Below are 23446 nucleotides of genomic sequence, written 5' to 3'. Positions count from 1 at the left end.
TCTTCTAAAATATTAACTTTTTTTTTCTGCCTCTCAAAAATAAATATTAATTTTTTGCAATGTGCATAAAAAGATAATTAGAAATTCATTTAAGAAAGATAACCTTAATTTGCGCTCTTGGAAATAATTTAAAATATTATACAAATAAGTTTTTTTTATAACAATTATACAAATAAGTTAAGAAGTTGACTAAATATATTTTAATATTTTCCAAAAGAGTTTTTTTACCAGAAAATAAATTTATAATAGTATAAAGTTTTTTTTATTTTATTATCTCATTATATTATTTTTTTAATAATTGCTTTAAAAATAAACTAAATTGTAATTTTGTTATTCCTATAATTTTAATTTTCTTATTTTTAAATTAATCATTATGATTTCTTTTTAAAATTATACAATTTAAGTCCCTGGTTAGAATCGAAGTTTCTTTTATTTTCCTTTATCACTTAAACTAGTAAATTATTCTATTGTTTGAGTATGTTACATATATACCTTACTGTATGAATTAGATATTCTTAAAATATTTATTTGATGTCAAATATTATTTATACATAATAAAATTATTTTAAATAACTATATATAAATTTTTTTCACTTACCGATATGTAATTTGTTTACACTCAATATTTTTCAGTTTTTGAACTCTACATTAAAAACTCTTTAATTTTAGAATTTTGTTACATGGATCCTCTCTCAGGGATAAATGGTTACATTCACCTCCTTTTAAGTGTGAAAAGTGTTGTTACAGCGACCTCCTTAGGAGACGAAATCAAAGTAATGTTAAAAATGAAGACTTATGAAGTCAGTGTAATTTACTGTAAACTAAACTATATTACATATATATTTAACTTTTTAATATATAAAATAAAAAAAAAAACAAGGGGAAGTGAAAAAAGATTAAAAAATTGTGGAGACGGAGCATCACCGTTTCAATACAACATGCCGGTGGTGGGTCCACCCAACGCTATTATTATTATTCAAAAAAACAATAAAAAAAAATAGAGGTTGAAGAAGCAACACAAGCACCAGTGTGAATACCCTAAATCGGAGTTTCAGTTTCACCCCTCTTTTCTCATCTCTAACATCATAGTCCTCAGAGGTACGGTCCCTTCCTCTAACCCCCCTTTTTTTCCTCGTAAATCTGAAATCTCACTTGTTGGATTCAAGTCCTTAGATGGAACCATCTGTTTTCGATTTGCAATATGTTTGTTGTTTTCTTGTTTCTCTTCTTTTCGGGTTTGGTTTGGTAAGTGGGTTTTGGTTACTCACTCCAAAAGTTTCCATCTTGGGTTGATTTGATTTGTAAACTGCATCTGGGTGTGTTAGTTGGTTGATGTGTTAATTTGCTATTTGAGTTGGGTTCTTTCATTTCATGTGTTGACTAGAAAGTTGAATCTGTGTTGACTGTTATTGACATGTTACTTTTTTTTTCTTTCTGATTTTGAAGCACTTTTCAATTACGGGTCTAACAAATTTTCGATTTCCAGAATAAAATGATTTTTTTTTTGGCGAGAATTTGTGTGGTTACTTATTGAATTCGTTTCTATCCTTTGGATTGATTCGTTTCCACTTAAATCTCATTTTTTGTTGTTGTGGAATTTGCATTTCAGGCTGATTGGTGCATACTAATTGTAGACAGGTTAAACTTTTCCTTTCTTATCATTGCTGTATTTTCAGTTTTGAGTCTAGATTTTTTAAACAAAAAAAAATAATTTGAATGGACTTATACTATGATCCAATTACAGATTATCATTTATGAAATGTATATTAACTTTTATAATAGTTTATTTTTTTTATAGGAGCTTTTATAATAGTTAAGTCATACTTGAGATGATTTTTTATTGGTTGAGAGTGTAAAAATCTTTACACTGACCATACTGGAAAATTATTTTTTTTTTCATCGAAAAGATATATTTTTCAGATTCTTTTTATTTACTGAATGCATGCTTATTGTAGTATTTTTTTTAAAAAAAAATATTATGATATGAAGGAACAACCTTTATTATAATGTTTTGGGAAATGCTTTTGGAGCTGTTGTTAAACATTTGATTTTCTGCATTGTGTATGGTTACAATTTTGGAATTTTGCAAACTTTCCCCTGCAGCACATATTGCAAACACTGTGTGTGGAATGCTTGCTTATTCACTTTACTCATGAAACATTGCATGATGGAAATTTTATTTATGTAAGAAAATGAAAAACTAACCACTGTTTCTTTTTCTTTTCTTTCTTTTTTCCATAGTCCAGAAATTCAACTTTGTTTGAGCCATTGTATGCAAATAAAATCTTTCAGTGTTATTCCATCAGTCTCTCTCGTGCATGTCTTGCGCAGTTTTTTGCTTGCCGCTTCTTTGTTATTTTATTTTTCATTACCAAATATGATGCCATCTTAGCTTGTGGGGATCTCAAGAATAATACTATAATTCTATGATTGTCTACCAACTCTGGGAAGACATTGCATATATAAGGACGCCAGCTACCAAGGTGTTATTTATAATGCACTGATATCTCTAAACATTGTTCAAGATGTGCCATTTATATGTAAAGTATAACCGTTAACAAGTAGTTTCACTCTCCATGTATGGCACACCACCATCATCTATTCATCTGTGTATTGATTTTAATGGGCTAAGTTTACTATTCCGATTCCATCATTGGTTCAGTAGGGGATCACCAGACATATCCAGTAAGATTTAACATGAAATCATGAATCGAATCCTCAACTACTCACTGTGCCTCCTTCATAGCCTAAACCCTGCCACTATTGTCTAAGTTCTGAACATTTCCCTCTCTTCCCATTTGCACTTGTCATTGTTGCCATTATCAATGTTTGTTACTCCTTGCTGCCCTTTCCCAATTTTTCTGCTGCACTCCACCATCAATCTCCTTCTTGGTAGATTTGTTTTCCTATCCTGTAAATAGTTTTTGAGTTTTCACACTTATTATTGTTGATTGAATGCCCATAAACTTGGGAGACTTTTGGGTTGGTGTTATTTCCTTGTTTGATGAAATCATCCATGGTGAAGTTTACCTCTTTGTGTTCTTAAACTTTGCTGTTATATAACTGAGCTGTTATCAATTTGTGGACACATAGGCTTCTTCTTTCTTAATCAACCTGGGTTAGTGGGTACTATAGTTGTGTTTTTTAATAGTGACAGGGGAGGAGAGTGAGTGTGCATCTGAAAAACAAAGGATGATAAAACTACGAACAGATATGTTGGATATCATTCATAAAAAAATGTTAATGGATGAATTGAATATTTATCAATTTAAGCAGGTCATGGCCTCATGGGTAGACTGGATATTTGAAAATTTACTTGATGGATCTTAAATGGGCTTTTCCCCGTCACTATAATCCAATCCAAAATACATCCACTCCATTTGTTTGCCACCACTAAACACCACCAATAGGCTTTGTTATTTTTAAGTCATGTCTTTTGTTTTAACAGATGCATCATTGCATATTAACTTGTTTATAAAAAAAGAATTCAATCACGATTCAATACCCATTAGAGGCTAAAATAGATTAAGATCTATATGGTGGCTAACTGGTTAAGTTGCTGTTTGCTGAATTTGTTATGTTTATAGGCTAGTCTTCCTATTATCACAAACAATGTCTGACAGTCAAGAATCTGACAAGAACATTGAGATATGGAAGATCAAGAAATTGATCAAGGCTCTGGAAGCTGCTCGAGGTAATGGTACCAGCATGATTTCTCTGATAATGCCTCCACGCGATCAAATTTCCCGGGTCACTAAGATGTTGGGAGATGAATTTGGAACTGCTTCAAACATCAAAAGTAGGGTGAACCGACAGTCTGTGTTGGGAGCCATTACTTCTGCTCAGCAGAGGTTGAAACTATATAACAAGGTCCCTCCAAATGGTTTGGTTCTTTACACTGGAACCATCGTCACTGAAGATGGCAAGGAAAAGAAGGTGACAATTGATTTTGAGCCTTTCAAACCTATCAATGCATCACTGTACCTCTGTGATAACAAGTTTCACACAGAAGCACTGAATGAACTTTTAGAATCTGATGACAAGTTTGGTTTCATTGTGATGGATGGAAATGGCACCCTTTTTGGGACTTTAAGTGGAAACACTCGTGAGGTGCTTCACAAATTTACTGTTGATCTACCAAAGAAGCATGGTAGAGGAGGTCAATCAGCTTTGCGTTTTGCTCGACTTAGGATGGAAAAGCGGCACAACTATGTTAGGAAAACTGCAGAACTTGCTACTCAGTTTTTCATCAATCCTGCCACCAGTCAACCTAATGTTTCTGGACTTATACTTGCTGGTTCTGCTGACTTCAAGACTGAGTTGAGTCAGTCAGATATGTTTGACCCTCGATTGCAAGCAAAAATATTGAATGTGGTAGATGTTTCTTATGGTGGGGAAAATGGATTCAATCAAGCTATTGAGCTATCTGCAGAGATTTTATCAAATGTGAAGTTCATTCAAGAGAAACGCTTGATAGGGAAATATTTTGAAGAGATCAGCCAGGACACTGGGAAATATGTCTTTGGGGTTGAGGACACTTTGAAGGCACTGGAGATGGGTGCTGTGGAAACACTCATTGTATGGGAAAATTTGGATATTAATAGGTATGTGCTGAAAAATGGTATCACTGGTGAGATTGTCATTAAGCACTTGAACAAGGAACAAGAGGCTAATCAAAGCAACTTCCGTGATTTGGCCACTTCTGCAGAGTTGGAAGTTCAGGAGAAGATGCCCTTGCTCGAGTGGTTTGCCAATGAGTACAAAAAATTTGGATGCTCCCTGGAATTTGTGACCAACAAATCTCAAGAGGGCTCCCAATTCTGCAGAGGGTTTGGTGGCATTGGTGGAATTCTTCGTTACCAGCTTGACATCAGATCATTTGATGAGTTATCTGATGATGGAGAAGTGTATGAGGATTCTGATTAAGTTCCTGTTACTGCAGAACCCTTACTTTGTTTTGGAAGATTGGGGCCTTCAAAAATGATTTGGATATTATTGATTATGGTTCTAAGACTTAGACTTTGCCCTTTGGTTTTTGATCCATAAGATGTGTATCATTCACTTTTTCCCTTTCCTATGCTTCATACATTTTGCATTTTTGCTATTAGTCCATGTATGCATATGGCAACTCTGCCAGATTGTGCGCTGATTCTTCAAGAAATAGCTCTCAGGAGGTCATGATTCGAAGTGTTTTATTCTAGATGAAGGTGGCATCTGGATTTTATACTATTTCTTGGTTACATGATTGATGATTCAAATAACTCGTGTTGCAGTCTTGTTAAGAGTTTTTAAAAAGTAATTATTTACTAATGTTTCTTCGCTTGTTGTGTAGTGTCAGTTGCATAATGAAGGGGAAACTAATATTTTCAATATACAACCAGAGGGAGTATTTGGACGTTGGAAGACTTCATTAAATAAATGTTTTATTAAGCTATTTATTTAAGTGCATCATTAATCTCGAAAGCTAACAATAATGAATTAACATTTCCCCTCTTATCTCTTTTGCTTGGTCACCAAAATTTGTAGCTTGTAGGAAATTTAATTAACCTTTTGCTACATTTGGTTAGCGAGCAAATGTTGAGGAAATTTAGAAGAGTAAACTTTTCGGGATTTAGGTATGTTAGGTTAACCAAGTAAAGGATAATTAAAAAATATATAAAAAGAAACATTTTTTTGCCTTCTTTCATTGTAATTTTTTCTCCCTCTTCATTACTCTTTTACCATTTCATGAGGTTAGGATTTTCCCTTATTTATACACTCTTTTCACGCGTTTAATACTTTTTGGACATATCTTTTTAGAAGTTGAGTTTAGACCTAACTCAACCCTAAAAGATAACTCATGAGTTGAAGGTTGTCCCTCCCTTATATATTTTATATTGGCTTTATCTCTAGTCGATGTGGAACTTAAATTTTTTTCAATTTAGTGAAACTATCCTTAAAATATTTTTTTATTTAATTAAAGATGAGTTTTAATCAAACTATCTCAAATGTAACAACACTGAGGATGAGTTTTGATGCTGTTACTATAATATGAGTTCATCATGCTTGGATAACCATGAAATTCACTTCTTGATGAGGCACGTAATGTTCTTCTTTCTTCATTTCTTGACTACTACAAGCATTGTAACTCATCCTTTTGTCATCTTTTGAAGCTTTTGTGACATCCTTAGTTTTCTCAATTTTGAAGTCATGTGAATGAGGCTGTTTCTCTTGCTCCCATAGTGTCCTGTTTTGTTATTTCTTCTTCTTTCTCTTCAACTTGAATTTCTTTGAATATAGTCATATTTTTATCCATAGAAATAAAGTATAGGGATCAAAAAGTTTTTTAATAATTTACTTAGCATGTCAATCAATTGAGTTAAACTTCCTTAATATTATTAAATAGTCATCTAATCAAACATTAGTATATATAATATTAATTTCACTTAAAAAAAAAATTTATTCATTTTTATAATTTTTTTTTAAAAATAATTTATGATTAATTGATAATGTAATCTTCTTTGCATATGTATAAAAATTAAATGCTTATTTTTACAATAATTTTGTCAATCATTGTTCTCAATAAATAAAATATTTTTATAAAAAGTTAAATTAATTTACAAGTTCTTGAACTATGTGACAATTTTTAATTAGGTCCATGCATTTCCTTTTTTTTCAATTAATTAAGTCTCTAAACTTGTATTGAGTTTTTAATAACAGGATAACTTTTTCATATTATAAATATAATAATAATATTTTTAACCTTATGATATTTTTAATAATATTAATTTATACATAAATTATAATACAACTATTTTACATTCATTAATAGAAATAGAACATTTTCAAAAAGTGTCCATAAAGTTATCGAATTTTACATGGACTTTATTTAATTTCAAGAGAAAAGATTTTTAAGAATTGTTTTCTTTCTTATTAAACTGCACAATCTTTGTTATAATAAGTATTCATGTTTAATCATACATTTTTATTCTTTTAAAAAATATTACTTATTATTTAACTAATTACAAACAACATCTGGAAGCCTAAAACAACCAATAACATAAGAGGAGATAGTCTGAACAACAACTTTGATCAAGGTTTTCCTACCAGCCAAAGATAAACTTCTCCTTCCATCCTTTAAATTTCTTCCACACCCTATCCTTATCCACTTGAGATTTGGGTCTTCCAATAATAATAGGAAGACCCAAATAAATTGTGTTACTTTCCATAGCCTTTAAATCAAGGAGGCTTTGGAGCTATCTCTGTCAGGAACTAGAAACATTTTAGTTACAAGAAAGTTCTGGCTTGTTTAGGTTATCTTTCTGACCCGAAGCCTTCTCATACTTCATTAGGATATGGGCAGAATATGAAATTTCCTCAACAAAAATGATGTGGGAAATAACAGGTCCTCTTGGAGAAATCTTTAAACTACAGTTGAAAGAGTTTCAGCACACAATATGAATAAATAGAGAAAGAAAGCGTCTCCCTGTCTCAAGTCTCTTTGAGAACATGAGGTGACACAGTTAAGAAAAGCCATATCAAGCTTGAGAGCCATAAAGCCCTTCTTGTCCCTTTTCTTTTTTGATATCCGTAGTGAAAAGCTTCAAAAGCTACTTGAATTGTTTCATTCTATTGGCAATGGCTTTTGTGATAATTTTGAACACCACACTACATAAACTTATGGGTCTAAACTTAGTAGCTTGAGTTAGCATTTTGCACTTAGGAATGGAGACAATAAAAGTTTTGTTCATACCAATACTTTTGCTTAACTAGCTCAACTTCTAGTTCTTGTTTCGCTTGAGGGTTTCACTCTACCTTGAACAAGGTTAGCCACTTATTCCATATCTACTGGATTGGAAGTAGAGAAGAGGTTTTGAAAGTAGCTTGTCAAGACCATTCCCTATCCTTTCTTTCCCTCTGCCAAGATCGTCAACAATATGCTGTATAGAAATACTACTAATTGAAACTAATTCTATTCGCTTTGTGCAAAATCTATTCTCCTATCTTTCATACCAAAATATATTCGTAACCAGAATTACCTTAAAAATTGTTACAGAAAAGTATATTTTTAATTAAATAATAATTTATAATATTAAAATAAGTTATATAAATTAGTGACGAGGTTAAATATAGAAAAAATAAGATAAAAAATATACGAAAGACAAAAAGTGATTGTATGAAAACTATAAATAAATAGTAAATTATATAATTTATTTATTAAATATTTTAATTTTTATATTTATTAGATAAATTTATTGTGTATAAATAAAATTTAATATTAAATAAATATATTTTTTTAAAATTAACTCATACGGTAATGTATATATGTAATATACTCAAACAAATAGAATAATTTATTAGTTTAAGTGGTAAAAAAAAAATAAAAGAAACTTTGGTTCTAACGACTAACGAGGAACCATATTTGCATAATTGAGAAATCAAAATTATGAGAAATATAGAAGTATCAAAATTATAATTGGATTTAATTTTAAATTAATAATTAAAAAATTATTTGAACCAAACAATAAATTATAATGAGATAATAATATATAAAAAACTTTATATTATAAATATATTTTATGGTAAAAAACAACTCATTTGTATAATTGTTGAAAAAAAAACTTATTTGTATAATATTTTAAATTATTTCCAAGAGCGCAAATTAAGGTTATCTTTCTTAAATGATTTTCAAATTCTCTTTCAATGACAATTTTATGCACATTGCAAAAAACTAATATTTATTTTTGAGAGGCAGAAAAAAAAAGTTAATATTTTAGAAGACTAACAAAACAAACACTGCTCCTATTTGTTCCTTTGAGTCGCAATCGATAGCTGGCAGTGTCAAAGCAAACTCAAAAAAATCAAAAACCGTAACGAACTCTTCCTTCCGAGTTCCGAGTTGGGCGACTCAGCACCGATGGACGAGTCGGGTTCAGCCTCCTCTCCAACGCGGCCGGTGACAATCGAGGGCGGCGAGTGCGACGCGGCGTTGTCGAAGTCGCGGGTGCTGACGCGGGAGGAGGTGCTCCGGCGGCGGCTCCGGCGAGTGAGGCAGCTGGGGCGGTGCTACCGGGCCCACTACTGGGCCCTGATGGAGGAGCTGAGGTCAAAGTACAGAGACTACTGCTGGACCTATGGCAAAAGCCCCTTCAAGGAGGATCACGATGACAACAACAACAACAACGACCAAAACGGCGTCGTTTCTGGTGGTGACGATATCGTCCGGTGTCGTTTTAGCGGTTGCAAGACCAAGGCCATGGCTTTGACGAATTACTGTCATGCGCATATATTGGGCGATTCAAAACAGAAGCTTTACCAGGGATGCAAAGCCGTTGCCAAAAAGTAAGTTTTTTTCTTTTCAATTGAAAGTAGGTTTGTGCTTGTTCAAATTGAAATTGAAGATAGTGTGAAGTGAATGATGAAAATTACACCTTTTCAGTTTGTTGTCCTATTTTTTTCTTTTTTTTAGTCCCAAATGTTAGTCTTGTCTTGCAAATTTTTTTCGAATACTAATTCTACTCTTTAAGTGCGTGTCTGGATCTGCAATGGTGAAATTGATTTTGAAGTGATATGGTGTGATCTATGTTTGAATGTGTTTATTATAAAACCAAGTTAAGTGTACAGCTCACGACAAATTTTTTTATCCTACCCAAAAACCAATTTTTGAACTTTTTTCCAAGGTGAAACATAACGTGAAAAATTATCCAAAATCAATTATGAATTCGGAATTACTTCTCCGATGTGAAGCCAAACACGCACTAAGACTAATTTAACGATTAAATGTGTATAGATTGGTTCGGTTGTTTGCTCGAATAGTGTGCTTCTGGGGTTAATTATGTTCCTAGAAGAAGAAAAAGGGCGTGATTTTCTTTGTTTCTCAAAATTGGTTGTTTGGCTGTGGAAAAATTGACCACTTTATTGTGCTTCGGTTTACTGTATAATGTTCCCTATGTTAAAAGCTTGGTTAATTCTAATTTGATCCAGCGTGTAATGTGTATAGAACTATGGATTCTAGAGTCAGTGTTGCTTCTGGGTCGTTTCTATGCTTTTCTAATTGAATTTTTAAGAGAAATAACAAGCATGTAATTTGTGTTTAAACTTTCAACTTCTGTGCTCTTTTGAGGCTCACTATTCATCTTTATGTGTGACATTAATCCTTTTATGGCCAACTCAAACCTTTCTTGAGTCTATGAAGCAGAAGAATGGCAACAGTGAATCCATTTTGTTATTGCAAGAGAGCCTTCATGCAAATTGCAACTTAAAGGTTGTGGGTTCTGAAAATTTAGAATGAGTGGTTCCTCCTGTTTGAAAATGCGTACATAATTTAGTTGCTCAAAATCTAATTATTAGAAAAGGCTTGTGACTAATGATGTCAAATGAAAGATGCTTATGTTTTACAAAGAATGAATCCATTTCGAGTTCAAGGATGATTCAGAACTGGTCAGATTTTGTTGTCTTAAAGAGTAATTTGATTCAAATTCTTGTGTTTTCAGCACACTGCACTTTACCAATCAACATATCTTTTAGAGATTGACATGTTATGTTATTCACAGGAATGCTACCATAGTAGTGTGCTTGTGAAATAGTGTTCATTTCAACACTTACTAAATCATAAATCATGTTATCATTTTTAGGTTCCATATGGAAGATCTTTCTTGTGAATAAAAACTTAAATTTTTTAGCCTATTTTGCCAGATTAAGCTATTGAATACATGTTCTGTACTGAATACTAGTCTTCATATCCACAACTGGTAAATCAATCTCTCTGTCTGTTTCCATCATCTAGAATAAGCATCATGAGAATTCATAGTTCTCAGTAATAAGAATGAGTAGCAATACTAACCATTATCCATTGTAAAAGAGTGATACCTTAAAACTTGTAGAAAACTAGAAATTGCTATGAAGAATATAATCATATCTCTTTGCTTTTTTTTATGTCTTGCTCTCTATATTTGATGGAAATCAAGATACATTCTTTACCAGTGGAGACAGTGACTTACTCATTTTCTTTCAATATGGATCATTGCCTTTTAACAAGCAATTAACTTAAGAGATTCTTTCTCAGAAGGCATGCTCCTTTGTTCAATTATTAGAGCTTTGTCCCTTCATTTAGTTATTTGAATCATATATATTTGTCACACACGAGACATTTCTTACATTTTATTTTTTTATTTGTAATACTTACAATATCTAGATAGAGTAGACAACTTCACTGACAAAGTTCTTGGCTTTATTCAGTTTGCCAACAGGACCTTCTTTTTGTAATAAGCCAGTATTGAGGTCCATGGTTCCTCCTGCATGCCCCTCTCATTTTCAATTTGGTGAAAGGTGTTTAGCTCGTGCATTGAGAAGGGCAGGGTTAGGGACTGCTATCGCCACTACTCGTAAGCCTAATGTGAAGCTACATGTAATAGCTTCTGAATTTGTCCGCCAAATTCAAAATAAACGAAAGCTTGCATTGAAGAAAACTGCTCCCAAAGTTGAGACTGAACAAGAAACAAAACTTATCTGCTGATTTTAGAATATAATATTGAATTCCTAAAGATTTTGCAGTGTATAGAATGAATATTTTCATAATCTGAAAAATAGGATTATGATTTTATTGAAGCATTAGATGCTAAGAAAAAAAAAGTACCTCCTACACATGTATGTTTGTAAAAAAAATTGTCGTTATCACTTTCTTAGTCATTCAATGAGCAGCATCACAATATTTTCAATTGTTGTTTTGTTCTTCGAGTAAGAATTTGTATATACTTCAATAGCCTTTTTGCATGGAGTCTCGATCCTTTAACAATATGTTGGATAAGGCGTTTTTATTTCCCTTGAAAATAAGAAGTAAAGCCTGGATAAAATAATGTTAAACCTGGCGAGTATTTTCAGCTGGCCTTGACCTGGCAAGTTTACGTTTCCATCCCTAAGGTTTACTTTGAAAGGTGCGAAGTAAAATATATATCTCTAGCCTCTAAGCTGTCCATTGCCAAGCCTTGGACCTTTTGCGAGACAAACTTCATACAACGTTTTTTGAATGAAATGAGTGGTGCCCAGAAGACACGGGGGAAAGAGTACTGACGACAGATTTAGATGATTAAGAGCGTGTTTGAATTGTTGGTATTAACCTCCATTTTCAAGAAGTATCATCTTCCTTGCTTCTATGTTAAAGTTGTCTCTTACCTTTTGCTGTAGCAAAATTGCTAAAGATGCAAACACGTACTAAGTTACCTTGGTATAAACTAGTCTAAGTAAAAAACACGTCAAAGACTAGTAAGTATAGCCAAAAATTTAAAGAGGCTGCATGGTTAAACCACATCATTAATTCTTTAATATATCTGTGTTTAGAAACACGTTGCAACTGTGTTCAACGGAAAAAATTGACATTCTGATGCAAAAAAGTCAAAGCATTTTGGTTGTTGCTTCTGCATTATGTTCGCTTCAACTCTTTCACAAACACACAATATGTAGCCAAATGATGAATCTTTGTGGATGTTAGAGGCTTAGAATTTCAATAGATTAAAGTTCAAGACAAAAAAAGTCATATAATATGAGTTACTCATGTTTAAATATCTTCGCTCTTTTACTTTTATAATTTTGATACTCTAATTTATTAGTAAAGTTTTATTTGATAGTATCAAAGATAAGATACTCAGCCTACTTAACATCTATTTGAAGATATGATTAAATTATCTCTCTATGTAAAGATATAAGGTTGACTTGATGATAAAGAGTGGAAGGAGAGAGATATATATATATATCATGAATTTGAATTCTCCCGCTAACAAAAATAAATTAATTAACGACTAATATTTATTGATAAAAAAAAACTCTATGTAATTATTGATGGATCTAATGCAATACTCAACGTACGATTTCATTTTCGTCTTTAAATTCTCTATTGTGAATATGATCTTTTGGATTCTCATTTTACACATCTTGATTAGTTGTAAATCGGAAGTTTAAATTTCAATTCATTTTTTAAATTAGAATACTAATTTTGAAGAAGAGAAGTTTGATAGACAAGGTATGAGATGAATATACAAATTTGTTGGAGATGCCTGAGAATTAGTCATACAAAAAGCAAAATCCAATTGCCTTATAAATGGATCATTGAGGTTTAATGTATTTGCCTATAGCCGTTACTCCAAGGAACAAACATCAAATTGAAACGACTTTATAAGTCACACTTAACTTATAATTGTGTGTATTAGTATTAACGCCATAATTCTATCAAAAACTTTCATTAAGAACTCTAGGTCAAAATATATTGTCATTGGCTATTATTTAATTTGGGATCATGTAACCTTAACAAATGTAAGCATAAAGTGATTGATGTTGACCGTCATTAATGGACTACAATAGTGTGCATAGACCCAAAACTCAGACTATCAAAATAAAACTAATAAAGCCGGATAAAGCTAAAAGAAAATATAAGAAATAATATCATAAATAAGTTTGAATATATGACATCCATTAGTTGTTATAGTATATAAAAGCTGGAATGTAAATTATATATAGTGTGGATACCTTAACAGTGATTTTTTGGTGGCGGATCTAGGATACTAACTTAGTGGAAACAATTTATTTTCAAAAAATAAATTAAAATAATAATAAATATTATTATCACGGAATGGAATAAAATTTGTAGCTAAATAAATTGTATAGTATACATAGTGCTAAAAATGGAACGAAACATAAGAAATAAGTTAGTCAATAAATTAACTTTAAAAAAAAGTTAGTCAATAAAAAATAAAAATTTACAAGAAAGTGAGAAATTGGAGATAATGGGTTCAAAAATATAAAAATAAGGGGCAAAATACAAAAACTTTAGATATTTATTTATAATTTTCTCAAAGTGAGGGAGTGTATTTGTACACCCTCACTTCTACATAATTATGTTACCATTGATGCCTTTTTTTCCATTTTAGTACCTTTGATATATTGTTAACTTCGAAATTAATCTTCACTTTGACACTACCAAGATTGTATGTCGTGTTTGAGAGGATAACTAGCCAAGTTTTCTATAATTTATATCATTAATTGAAATCCGAGCTTTGAAAGAATGTATATTATAATCGACTAATTTAATCAAATTTCTTAATATTTACGAATTAGTTAATTAAATCTTATATTTTCTTTATCTTAAAATAAGTATCGTTTTAGTTTGTTTTACATATAACAAGAAACACTAATAAATAAATGAAAAAAATAATAATTTTACAAAATTAAAATTAATCTCATTAAATAGATAAAATAAATAGTATTAATATTAGATTTAAAAACTAAAGTGATTGGTAAAAAAACAATTAATATTACATTAAAAAGATAAATGGAATACTTATTTCGACAAATTTTTTTCTCAATTACGAGACTTATTTTAAAACGTGAAGTAATAAGGAACGAAGGAAGTAGTACTCCGTTCATCTATCTCATGTTTATATACATTTAATGAGCATGAGCATTAGCATTAGCATCTAGGAAGTTGTACTTAATTAATAGTAGCTTAGGGAATGATCTCCTCCAAGTCTAATACGAGACTATAATAATATGGATGACATGCAAAGCCAATGCACTACTACATTCTCTTGAATAAGAAGCTGTTTCATTCTACGAGTTCTCTCTTTCTCTCAAAATTCACCCCTTTAAAGTGCTGCCTCCTGTCCTAGGAAATATAACTGCAGCTGTAAGCCTACCTGTTAGACAAAAAATGGTGTACAGAGACCACTGCCAGAAAACATTACATTGTTGAAGCCAACTTTAACAAGAAAGGACAGACAAGAGGCCACTCCCACTCCCACTCTTTTTGCCGTTTTTCTTCTCAAGCTTTGAACAACAGAGAAACAATGTAATCCCAAGAATATATCATCATTTTCTCCAAACTTTAATGTTATTGATAGTGAGTGATGTCACAAAACCTCCAGATTTGAATGTGTGATATACTTTAGTATGAATTTTTTTTTATCCTTCAAAAGTACAACATATACATGTATCTTCTAGTGCAATTTTCAAAGCTGACTACATCAAGAATGGCTGGATTGAAGCAAGTAATAAGAAACTTCATCCTGTATGCTTTCTCTTCTTTGAACCCTTGCCACCAGAGAAAACTCCTGTGGCATACCGTGAATTGGCAAGCTCCCGAGGCACAGCTGCTCCACCAGATTTCAGAACTTCAATTAATTCTGCAAATATATTCTTATTCTCCTCATTCACAAAAACTATGCCTTGACCTTCCTCTCCCATTCTAGATGCCCTTCCAATCTGATGTACATACTCCTTAATGTTATTAGGCATGTCAAATACAATCACCTGCCTTACACCAAGCAGATCAACCCCCCTACCCAAAACTCCAGTAGCCACAACCACGGGGACCTCCCCCACCAAAAGGGACTGCATTGTTTCTCTCCTTTCCTTCATAGACTTCTCCCCATGAATGGAAACTGCTTTAATTCCTGTGGAAACTGTAATTGCATTAGCCAGGAGATCTGCCCCAAGTCTGGAGCCAACATATACTACAACAGGTGGCTTAAAATGCTTCTTACTTTCCAAAATTTCAAACAGCTTCTGCTTCTTTTCCTTTGACTCTACCCAAATAGCTAGCTGCTTCACAGCCTTATTCGGTGTATTAGGTTCTCCAACAGAGATAACCACCGTACCTTTCACCAGAGTGTTAATCATCTTCTCTAAATCATTAGACATTGTAGCAGAATACATCAAGACCTGAGGTTGTGACAGAGCCCTATATATCTGCATGACCTGATCTCTAAAGCCCCTTTGCAGCATACAGTCCACCTCATCCACAACGAAAGTCATCACATCATCTAAGTCAATCTCATGCTTCGTTAAAAGATCAACAAGCCTTCCTGGGGTTCCTACAATCAATTCCACCCCTTGTTGAATGCGATGGAGTTGTCCAGCCATGGCATCACCGCCAACCACAAGAGCGGTTTTGAAAGGCATACCCTTTCCAAGCAACTTAGCATGCTCTTCAACCTGCATACAGAGCTCTCTGGTAGGAGTTAACACCAAAGCTAAAGGATTCTTCTTATCTGAAACATATTGTCGACGATGAATCGCACAACGAGAAACTATTGGAATAAGAAACGAAGCAGACTTCCCAGATCCTGTATCGGCCAAAAGGAGCATGCTTTTTCCCGTCAAAGCAGCTGGGATTGCTTGCATCTGGACAGGTGTAGGCATTTCATATCCTGCTGCTTCTATATTGTGAAGAAGCTTGTCAGGGAGGTTACAGGCAGAGAATGACAAAACCGGTGCCACTACATCACCCTTCACATGAATGTCAAGTTTCTTTCTAAGATCACTAGCCATAGATGCAGTCCCCGATTCGTAATCAGCATCTTTAACATAAAAGCACTCATCAGCTGCAGGAATCCTTTTAGGTGGTGGAGACGACGATTTGGCAATCCTGCAAAGCAGTGCTTGTTTGCACTCCAAACTGCAAACATCATCATCAGTTTCATCACATATGTATTCACCGTAGCGGCCGCATATAATACACTTGGGCTCACCTGGCAGAGCCAGTCTTTGGTCCCTAGACCTCAACTTGACCTCATCTTCAGCATCTAAAATCACAAACAGAAAAAATGAACTCAATTGGTTTGGTATTTTCCGAATTCCAAAAACACGCCTCTTGAAGGCGTAACATTCTAGATCAAGGCATCAAAAGTAATAAAAAAAATTCTTTAAAATGAAAATATCACAAAGATTATTCAATAAACCCTGAATTCCACCCATGAAGTATTACCCTCTCTTCTAAATGGTTCATAAAGTAAGAAAATTACATAAGTAATCCCCTAAATAATAGAAATCATGTTAAGTAATCCCCTAAATAATAGAAATCATGTTAAGTAATCCCCCAAATATTGAGAAACCCTTTAAATTAGTGCCTGAACGTTAGTAAAATATATCAACTTAGGAACTAAACTGATAGGTATTCCATTCTTAAGAGATTACTTATATAATTTTAGTCCTTCAGAGACAACTTACTAGAGAAAATAATACTTGAGGGACCAAATTAGAAGTTTATTCTCAATATACTGAACAAGCAGTGAGTCTAACAAAAGTATTTATCCCACTACGCGGATTAAACTCACAATTTTGTTTTGTGAAAAACCAAATTCTCTAATAACGTTGATGGATGAGAAAAAAAGAAAAGTGCATAAATTGAAGCATGTAAATCAAAATTAAGGCGAATAACTAAGAAGCATTACCATTGGGTGCATCGGTATCGGTAGCGAGAGATGGGTCATTGTGATTGGCGTCAGAATCGGTCATGGTGGAAAAAGGATGCAGAAGAAGAAGAAGGAGAAGAATAAGAGGGTAAGTTCGGTTAATCTACGTTAGGGGGTTATGAAAATAAAGAGTGCCCCTTTGCAGCTGTGCGCAATGCTTCAATTGCTCAAAGAACTGAAGTTGAAATTGGATTCCGAATGATTCAGGGACACTAATAACACTCCTGCATAGGGGAAATGGGAACAGAAAAAACATAAGAATAAATAATATTTTTGTTTTTAAATATATAATTTATCGATAAATATATTTATAAAAGATAAAAATATAAAATTTAGAATAATTTACTAACGATAAATTGCTATTTACTCAAAAAATAACTTATTAAAGAAGGTGATTTTTCCTAAAACGACACTAACATTTGAATTGAGTTTAATGTCATGCATTTGAACTCACACAATAACAATTTTATATTATTATTTAATCATAAATGATGATGATTTTATAATTTAATGATTTTTAATATATAATTATTTTTCTCTTGAATTATTAGTATAATGACTAATAATACTAAATTTGAGAATATAAATATAAATTTTAATGACAATTTCTTAAGATTTTGATGATATATATCATTATTTTATAATTCTTAATAATTTAGATTGGTTATAAAACAAATTTAAATATCAATACACTTGTTGATCATAAAAAATATAATTCAATTACATCTGAATATTAAAATCAAACCTTCAAGATCAATAAAAATGAAACTCAAAGTCAAAAACATAAACCAACATCATTGTATTATAGCACAAAAAATATTTTACAAATTCTAACAACTAAAAAATATAACTTTTTTGTGTTGATTTCAATTTTTAATTTAAAAAACTAGAAGAAATTTTATCCCAACTTTAAAGGATGAAAAATATATTTGAGTATTTTTTATAAAATGCCAAATCATTTGTCAATTTTTACGGGGACAATATTTTGAAAAATAAGTTCAGGTCCACGTTGTATCATGTGTGCTATGTGGGTGCGAGCCCTTTTTATGGAAAAATTATTTATTTTCTTTTTATAATTATTGAAATCTTATCTTTTAATCTCTTTATAAAAAACATTCATTTTAATCATTTAGCTCCTCTGAAAGCACTTTTAGTTTTTTTTTGGATCATGGTGTTACAAAATGACCAAAATTAAAAGATAAAATTTATGTAACGACAAAAATCAAATAGAATTTAAAAGTATTTATATAAGAATTAAAATGAATGATTTTCAAGTGTATAAACTAAATGGTTATATAAATATTGAGACCAAAGTAATTTTTCCTTTTTTTTAAAAAAAAAAGAACATGTGATTTGTTTCGCTAGTCCAGTCCACATGACAATGTTTGAGTTGAGTGATATAAAAAGGACTCAAATTGATACATAATTTTAGAAAAATCCATTTTTAATAAATAATTTATAATTCTACTACTCTTTACCCATTATTTCATAAAATTATGTATCCGAGAAAAAAATTACTTAATAAAATGGGTACTAAAATAACATCGACTTGACAGTTGACATAGAGATTGCATTCTATTTCTTTCGTTACTGATTTCAACACAAAAATGCAGCAATTATCAAATCTCCACTTAAAACCTTAATCTTAGTTATTTCCAAATGTCCTCGAATAAAACACAGCTCACCCTCTCAATTATACACACAGAATCACAGTCTTCTATCATAAAAACGTAGTCACCAATGGATCTAGTCGATCAGAGTCATGTGGCAATTTTTTTTTATTTTACTTTTATCAAGTAGTTTTTCCACCTTTTACTCTTTTTTCAAAAGAAGCGTTTAAATTAAACCCGACGTGTCCAAAGACAGATAAAGAACGTGTACCTGTAATTATAAAAATAAAAAAAAAGAAGAAGTACGTATACCTGTACAGTAAAAAGTGCTTATGCAAATCATTATTCGTTGACTAATGATTTGGGTCCCGTAGGATTTCTTTTCAAATTTTAATAGTGACACCATATTTCCTTCTTGCACAATCCCACCAAATTGGCCTTAACAAATAGCCTGTGTGAGCATTACTTTGCAAATCTTATGTTTGGAGATGTACCAGTAATTTGTTAGGTGAGTAAATCAATGCCTATAGCTTGTGTATTTGGTCCACACTTAATATTCAATTCACAACCATTCAACTCTTAAACTTTTCAATTGTCTATTTCACTTATCAATACTTTTATCTAATCACTTACACTCATTTGTCATATCTGTTTTCACTTACATTTAGCTGTCTATTTCACTCCCCATCAGTCATATCTGTTCACGATGGTTCAAAAGATGAAAATAGAGACAGGGTTGGTAGACGAACAACCTCTATCTAACGTCCAATCAAATGACATTAGCAGAGCAAGATCAATCCATTATAGGCCAATCATAGCTGAATTACGCATCGAGCAATTTCACCTAGTAAGAATCCTCATGCACTCTAGGTTAAAAATTTTAATGCTATATCACAAACCCAAGATGATGTTAGGATTTTTAACTTGAAGCAAAAAATTGATACTTTCAAAATAGGAAATCATTCTTGATTTTCCAAAATAGGTATATGCATTGTGTCTTGCAATGTACTAGACCAATCTCATATCTCTTGATTTACTACTACTAAGTAAACATGCATATTTATTTTATTAAATTTAGTTTTCATTTACTTCTTGTTATTAAATTTAGTTTTCATTTACTTCTTTTCAAGAATGACTTATATTTTATTTTTAGAATTTTTACAACTTTAAATAATAACTTGTATTATGTATGATTACGGTTGATTTTCAACTCAGTTGATTGGTTCATAAATATTTAATAAAATGTGTATATTTTGTTTTTTGTATTTTAGAGGTTTTAGTTCCAACATTTCTTAATAATCTTATATTAATTTTAATTCTCATTAATTAAATTCTATAGCATTAGAACTAAATCTATATAATTATATTATACATTTAATTTTACCAATTATACGTATAACGAACTAGATTTTCAAAAGAAGCGTTTAAATTAAACCCGACGTGTCTAAAGACAAATAAAGAACGTGTACCTGTCATTATAAAAAAAAAGTACGTATATCTGTACAGTAAAAAGTGTTTATGCAAATCATTATTCGTTGACTAATGATTTGGTTCCCGTGGGATTTCTTTTCAAATTTTAATTAATAGTGACATTATATTTCCGTTACCCTCGTGGTTGTGTCGCTGACTCGCTGCAGTGTAGTACGTTTTTTAACTTGAAATAAACAAAACAAAACAAAAAAGTTGTAAAGCGTTTCTTGAATAATTGTTAAATTTAGATTAGGAATCGACACTCATTCCATTCAAAATGTGGGGCTGAAAATCCATGTATTACATTTGTTGAATATGGAGCTTAAATGGCCAGCAGTCGTGGCTTTAGTGGTATGTCTAAGGGTTTTTTTCATTGTTTAAGGGTATGTTTGAACTTTGAATATGTGTTGAAATTTTGTTCAATGCAAAAGCTTCAATTCTGTGCAATCACGTTTAGTGTTTGAAAATGTGTAATATCCCGTTCAGCATAGGTACAAACGCCTAAAACAAACACATACTAAGCTATAATGGCTCTAGATTCAGGTTGAAGCACCAATAAAACAATGAATACATGTACAGTACTACCACAACAACTATAAGGCCATGCCTCCAACATGTTTGTTATTGTTAAAAACTACTACTAGATACTATTATTTTTTATGTTTGACTAAATGAGTCTTATAACATATTCTTTATATTTTATCACACTATTCTAATTAAGTACTTTTTCTAATATTATTGTAATATAATTAAGCTCCGTAAGAGATGCTTAATAAGCATAAGCTTCAATGTAAAAAACTCATTAAGCAGCTATATACTTAATAAGTAGAAGCAAAGCAAAATAAACACCTCTGTTGAAGGTGCCCCCAACATCTTCTATTTTATTATTTTTTAACAGAGCCACTTCTCATTCATGACTTGTTCTTGTACAAACAAAGCACCGGAATCCTAAACAAACAACAAGCCATGCCTATGTTTCTCCCATATTCTTTAAAGCATTGATAAAGGGAGAGATGAAGTTTGAACCTTTATGAACTAAACAAACCCCAACAAGTACTAAAAATTGGTAAATATAATAGGTTTCAACTTTCAAGCACCTTATTGGATTTGCATCTCGTTCCTCTTCAAAGAATCTTGCTTCTGCAGCATGATTTGCCTGCGGAATTTCCTGATGAAAAGATCAGCCATGTGATCAATCTCATCCTCCATCTTGAACTCTTGCCCTGCCTCTTCTTTTGAACTCTTCACCAAATCAATCACTGACCCTCCAATTTCCAAATCGTCTGACTCAAACATTGTGTGTGTAAGATCCGGGTACTTATTGCCACCACCACCACCATCATCATCATCATCATCATCATCACCATACGTGTAGAAACATTCACATCCATCATCATCATCAGCACCATCATTGTCCTCCACTACCATTTGGGTCTCACTAGGATTAACATTGGACACTGCTTTTCTGGTATGTCCAAAAATCTCACATCGCTCAGAAGTCGAGACTATAGATGACCCTATCGATGCTTGTAGACTTGAGGTCGAAACAAAATCCTCATGCAAGTGTGCATTGTCATTGATCACCACAGTGCACTTGTCCTCCACACTATCATTACCATCTTCCACTTCTTTGAGATGTGAATGGTGATGCCCCAGAAGAGATTGGAACTTGTCAGAAATGGTGCTCATCACATACCTCTTGTTCATCACAAGTGAGAATATAACCAACCGAGCCTTGATGGCGTTCGTTTTGGACTTTAGAGCCAAAGATTTTGACTTTGCCATTGACCTCAGTGCAGCTATCAACTTCAAAATCCCAGATGCTCTATTATTCTTCATCTTGTAACTAGCTAGTGAGAAGTAACTAAAGTCTAACTGTGTCTATACACAAAGCAAAAAAGAAAAAAAAAAGGGATTTTTCAATTTTGAAGCTTGATTCAAAAGGGGTGAGAAAACTTGTAGCAAGTTACAAAAAGAAAAAAAAGAAAGAAACTCTGTTTAGCAATGTTTGTGTGTTGTGTGAGAGAGTGTGAAGATGGAAATTCCAGATGCTCTAATATTCTTCAAGCTGTCCTAAGCTAGTGAAGTAACTAAAATCAAATTGTGTCTACAAACAAAGCAAAAAACACATGGGATTTTTCAATTTTGCAGCTTGATTCAAAAGGAATGACAAAACTAGTACCAAGTTTCAAAAAGAAAAGAAGCTCTATCAATTGTGTGAGAGATTGTGAAGAGGATAAGTGCTATTATATAATTGAACCGATCAGTTTGTGGCAAAAGAAGTGTTTTGGACACGAGAGAGTACAAGGAAGGTACATGTGTTTATAAATGACAAGGGGTAGATCTAGCAAGTGACAACTGGATTTGTCTGAGAGAGTGAAACAAGGTAAAGGAAAGAGTGGTGGTTAAGAAAAGGGGTGAAAGGGGAAATTTCTCGTCAAAGGGAAAGGTGTTGAAAGAATAATAGAATATTTAACGTTATGGGACTCGTGGCCTTCTTTTATAGGTCTTTTGTGAGTAATGGTTGGTTTAGTGTGTGTGAAGAAACAAAAATTTTGTGGGTGTTGTACCAAAACAAACAACTTTGGTGGGTTAAAGAGCCGGGCATAATTAGTGGGGTTCGTTGGAGAGTGGGAATACTCTTTTTGGTGCTTTTAAATTTAAAGTGTGTTTATTCTCTCAAATATCTTTTTTAGAGATTTTTTTTTAATTTAAACAATATTGAGGACAAAATACATAATATCTTTATAATACAAATTGTTTAGTAATGTTTAATAAATAAATAATTATTATGAAGGATTTTGAATTAATAAATACAAAAATTTGAAAATAGAAAACAAATTGAGTATAATATGACAATTTTGTAATTAAAAAGTAAAAAAAAAATGTAAGTAAATGCCTCGTTTTTTTTTTGGTGAACACCCTCCAAATCTTTCAAGGTATGAGGATTTATTTAACAAATGATATTTTTTAACTGGTGTTTTTCAAATATACGAATATGAGAATTGAACTTCTAATCTAAAACTGTATATTTAAACAATGTATTTATATACGTCAATGGTTGGTGAAATATTTATATTATAATAGTACTTACTTATATGTTTACAACTAAACCATTGCTACAGTTTTTAATAGTTGTATCCATTA

The 23446-nt window shown here is 32.0% G+C and overlaps 4 protein-coding genes across 6 annotated transcripts; 2 read left to right on the top strand and 2 right to left on the bottom strand.

Annotated features, from left to right (window-relative positions):
* Window positions 1-944: 944 nt before the first annotated feature.
* LOC100786788 (eukaryotic peptide chain release factor subunit 1-3) lies at window positions 945-5258 on the top strand. Of its 2 annotated transcripts, XM_006574681.3 has the most exons (3): window positions 994-1098; window positions 1610-1638; window positions 3588-5258. In XM_006574681.3, exon 3 carries the CDS (start codon window positions 3613-3615, stop codon window positions 4924-4926), a length of 1314 nt encoding a protein of 437 aa, XP_006574744.1. In that variant the 5' UTR covers window positions 994-1098; window positions 1610-1638; window positions 3588-3612; the 3' UTR covers window positions 4927-5258. The 2 variants fall into 2 exon arrangements, with proteins under 2 accessions (XP_003518164.1, XP_006574744.1); XM_003518116.4 differs by lacking the exon at window positions 1610-1638 and having other exon boundaries at window positions 945-1098.
* Window positions 5259-8782: 3524 nt separating this feature from the next.
* Window positions 8783-11696, top strand: LOC100785208 (INO80 complex subunit D). Its single transcript, XM_003518115.5, has 2 exons — window positions 8783-9321; window positions 11218-11696. Exons 1-2 carry the CDS (start codon window positions 8897-8899, stop codon window positions 11492-11494), a joined length of 702 nt encoding a protein of 233 aa, XP_003518163.1. The 5' UTR covers window positions 8783-8896; the 3' UTR covers window positions 11495-11696.
* A 2699-nt stretch (window positions 11697-14395) lies between these two features.
* LOC100781473 (DEAD-box ATP-dependent RNA helicase 41) lies at window positions 14396-17457 on the bottom strand. 2 transcript variants are annotated; one of them, XM_003519892.4, is made up of 2 exons: window positions 17199-17457; window positions 14396-16550 (listed from the first exon to the last, which is right to left on the bottom strand). In XM_003519892.4, exons 1-2 carry the CDS (start codon window positions 17260-17262, stop codon window positions 15028-15030), a joined length of 1587 nt encoding a protein of 528 aa, XP_003519940.1. In that variant the 5' UTR covers window positions 17263-17457; the 3' UTR covers window positions 14396-15027. The 2 variants fall into 2 exon arrangements, with proteins under 2 accessions (XP_003519940.1, XP_040867231.1); XM_041011297.1 differs by lacking the exon at window positions 17199-17457 and having other exon boundaries at window positions 14396-16423; window positions 16497-16551.
* Window positions 17458-21153: 3696 nt separating this feature from the next.
* LOC100780939 (uncharacterized) lies at window positions 21154-22763 on the bottom strand. The gene has a single exon (XM_003519891.5). The coding sequence runs from the start codon at window positions 22136-22138 to the stop codon at window positions 21398-21400; it is 741 nt and encodes a 246-aa protein (XP_003519939.1). The 5' UTR covers window positions 22139-22763; the 3' UTR covers window positions 21154-21397.
* Between the last annotated feature and the right edge of the window lie 683 nt (window positions 22764-23446).

Source organism: Glycine max, chromosome 2, assembly GCF_000004515.6.
Source record: "Glycine max cultivar Williams 82 chromosome 2, Glycine_max_v4.0, whole genome shotgun sequence".
NCBI lineage: Eukaryota > Viridiplantae > Streptophyta > Magnoliopsida > Fabales > Fabaceae > Glycine > Glycine max.
This window is presented reverse-complemented; position numbering and strand designations above follow the sequence as displayed.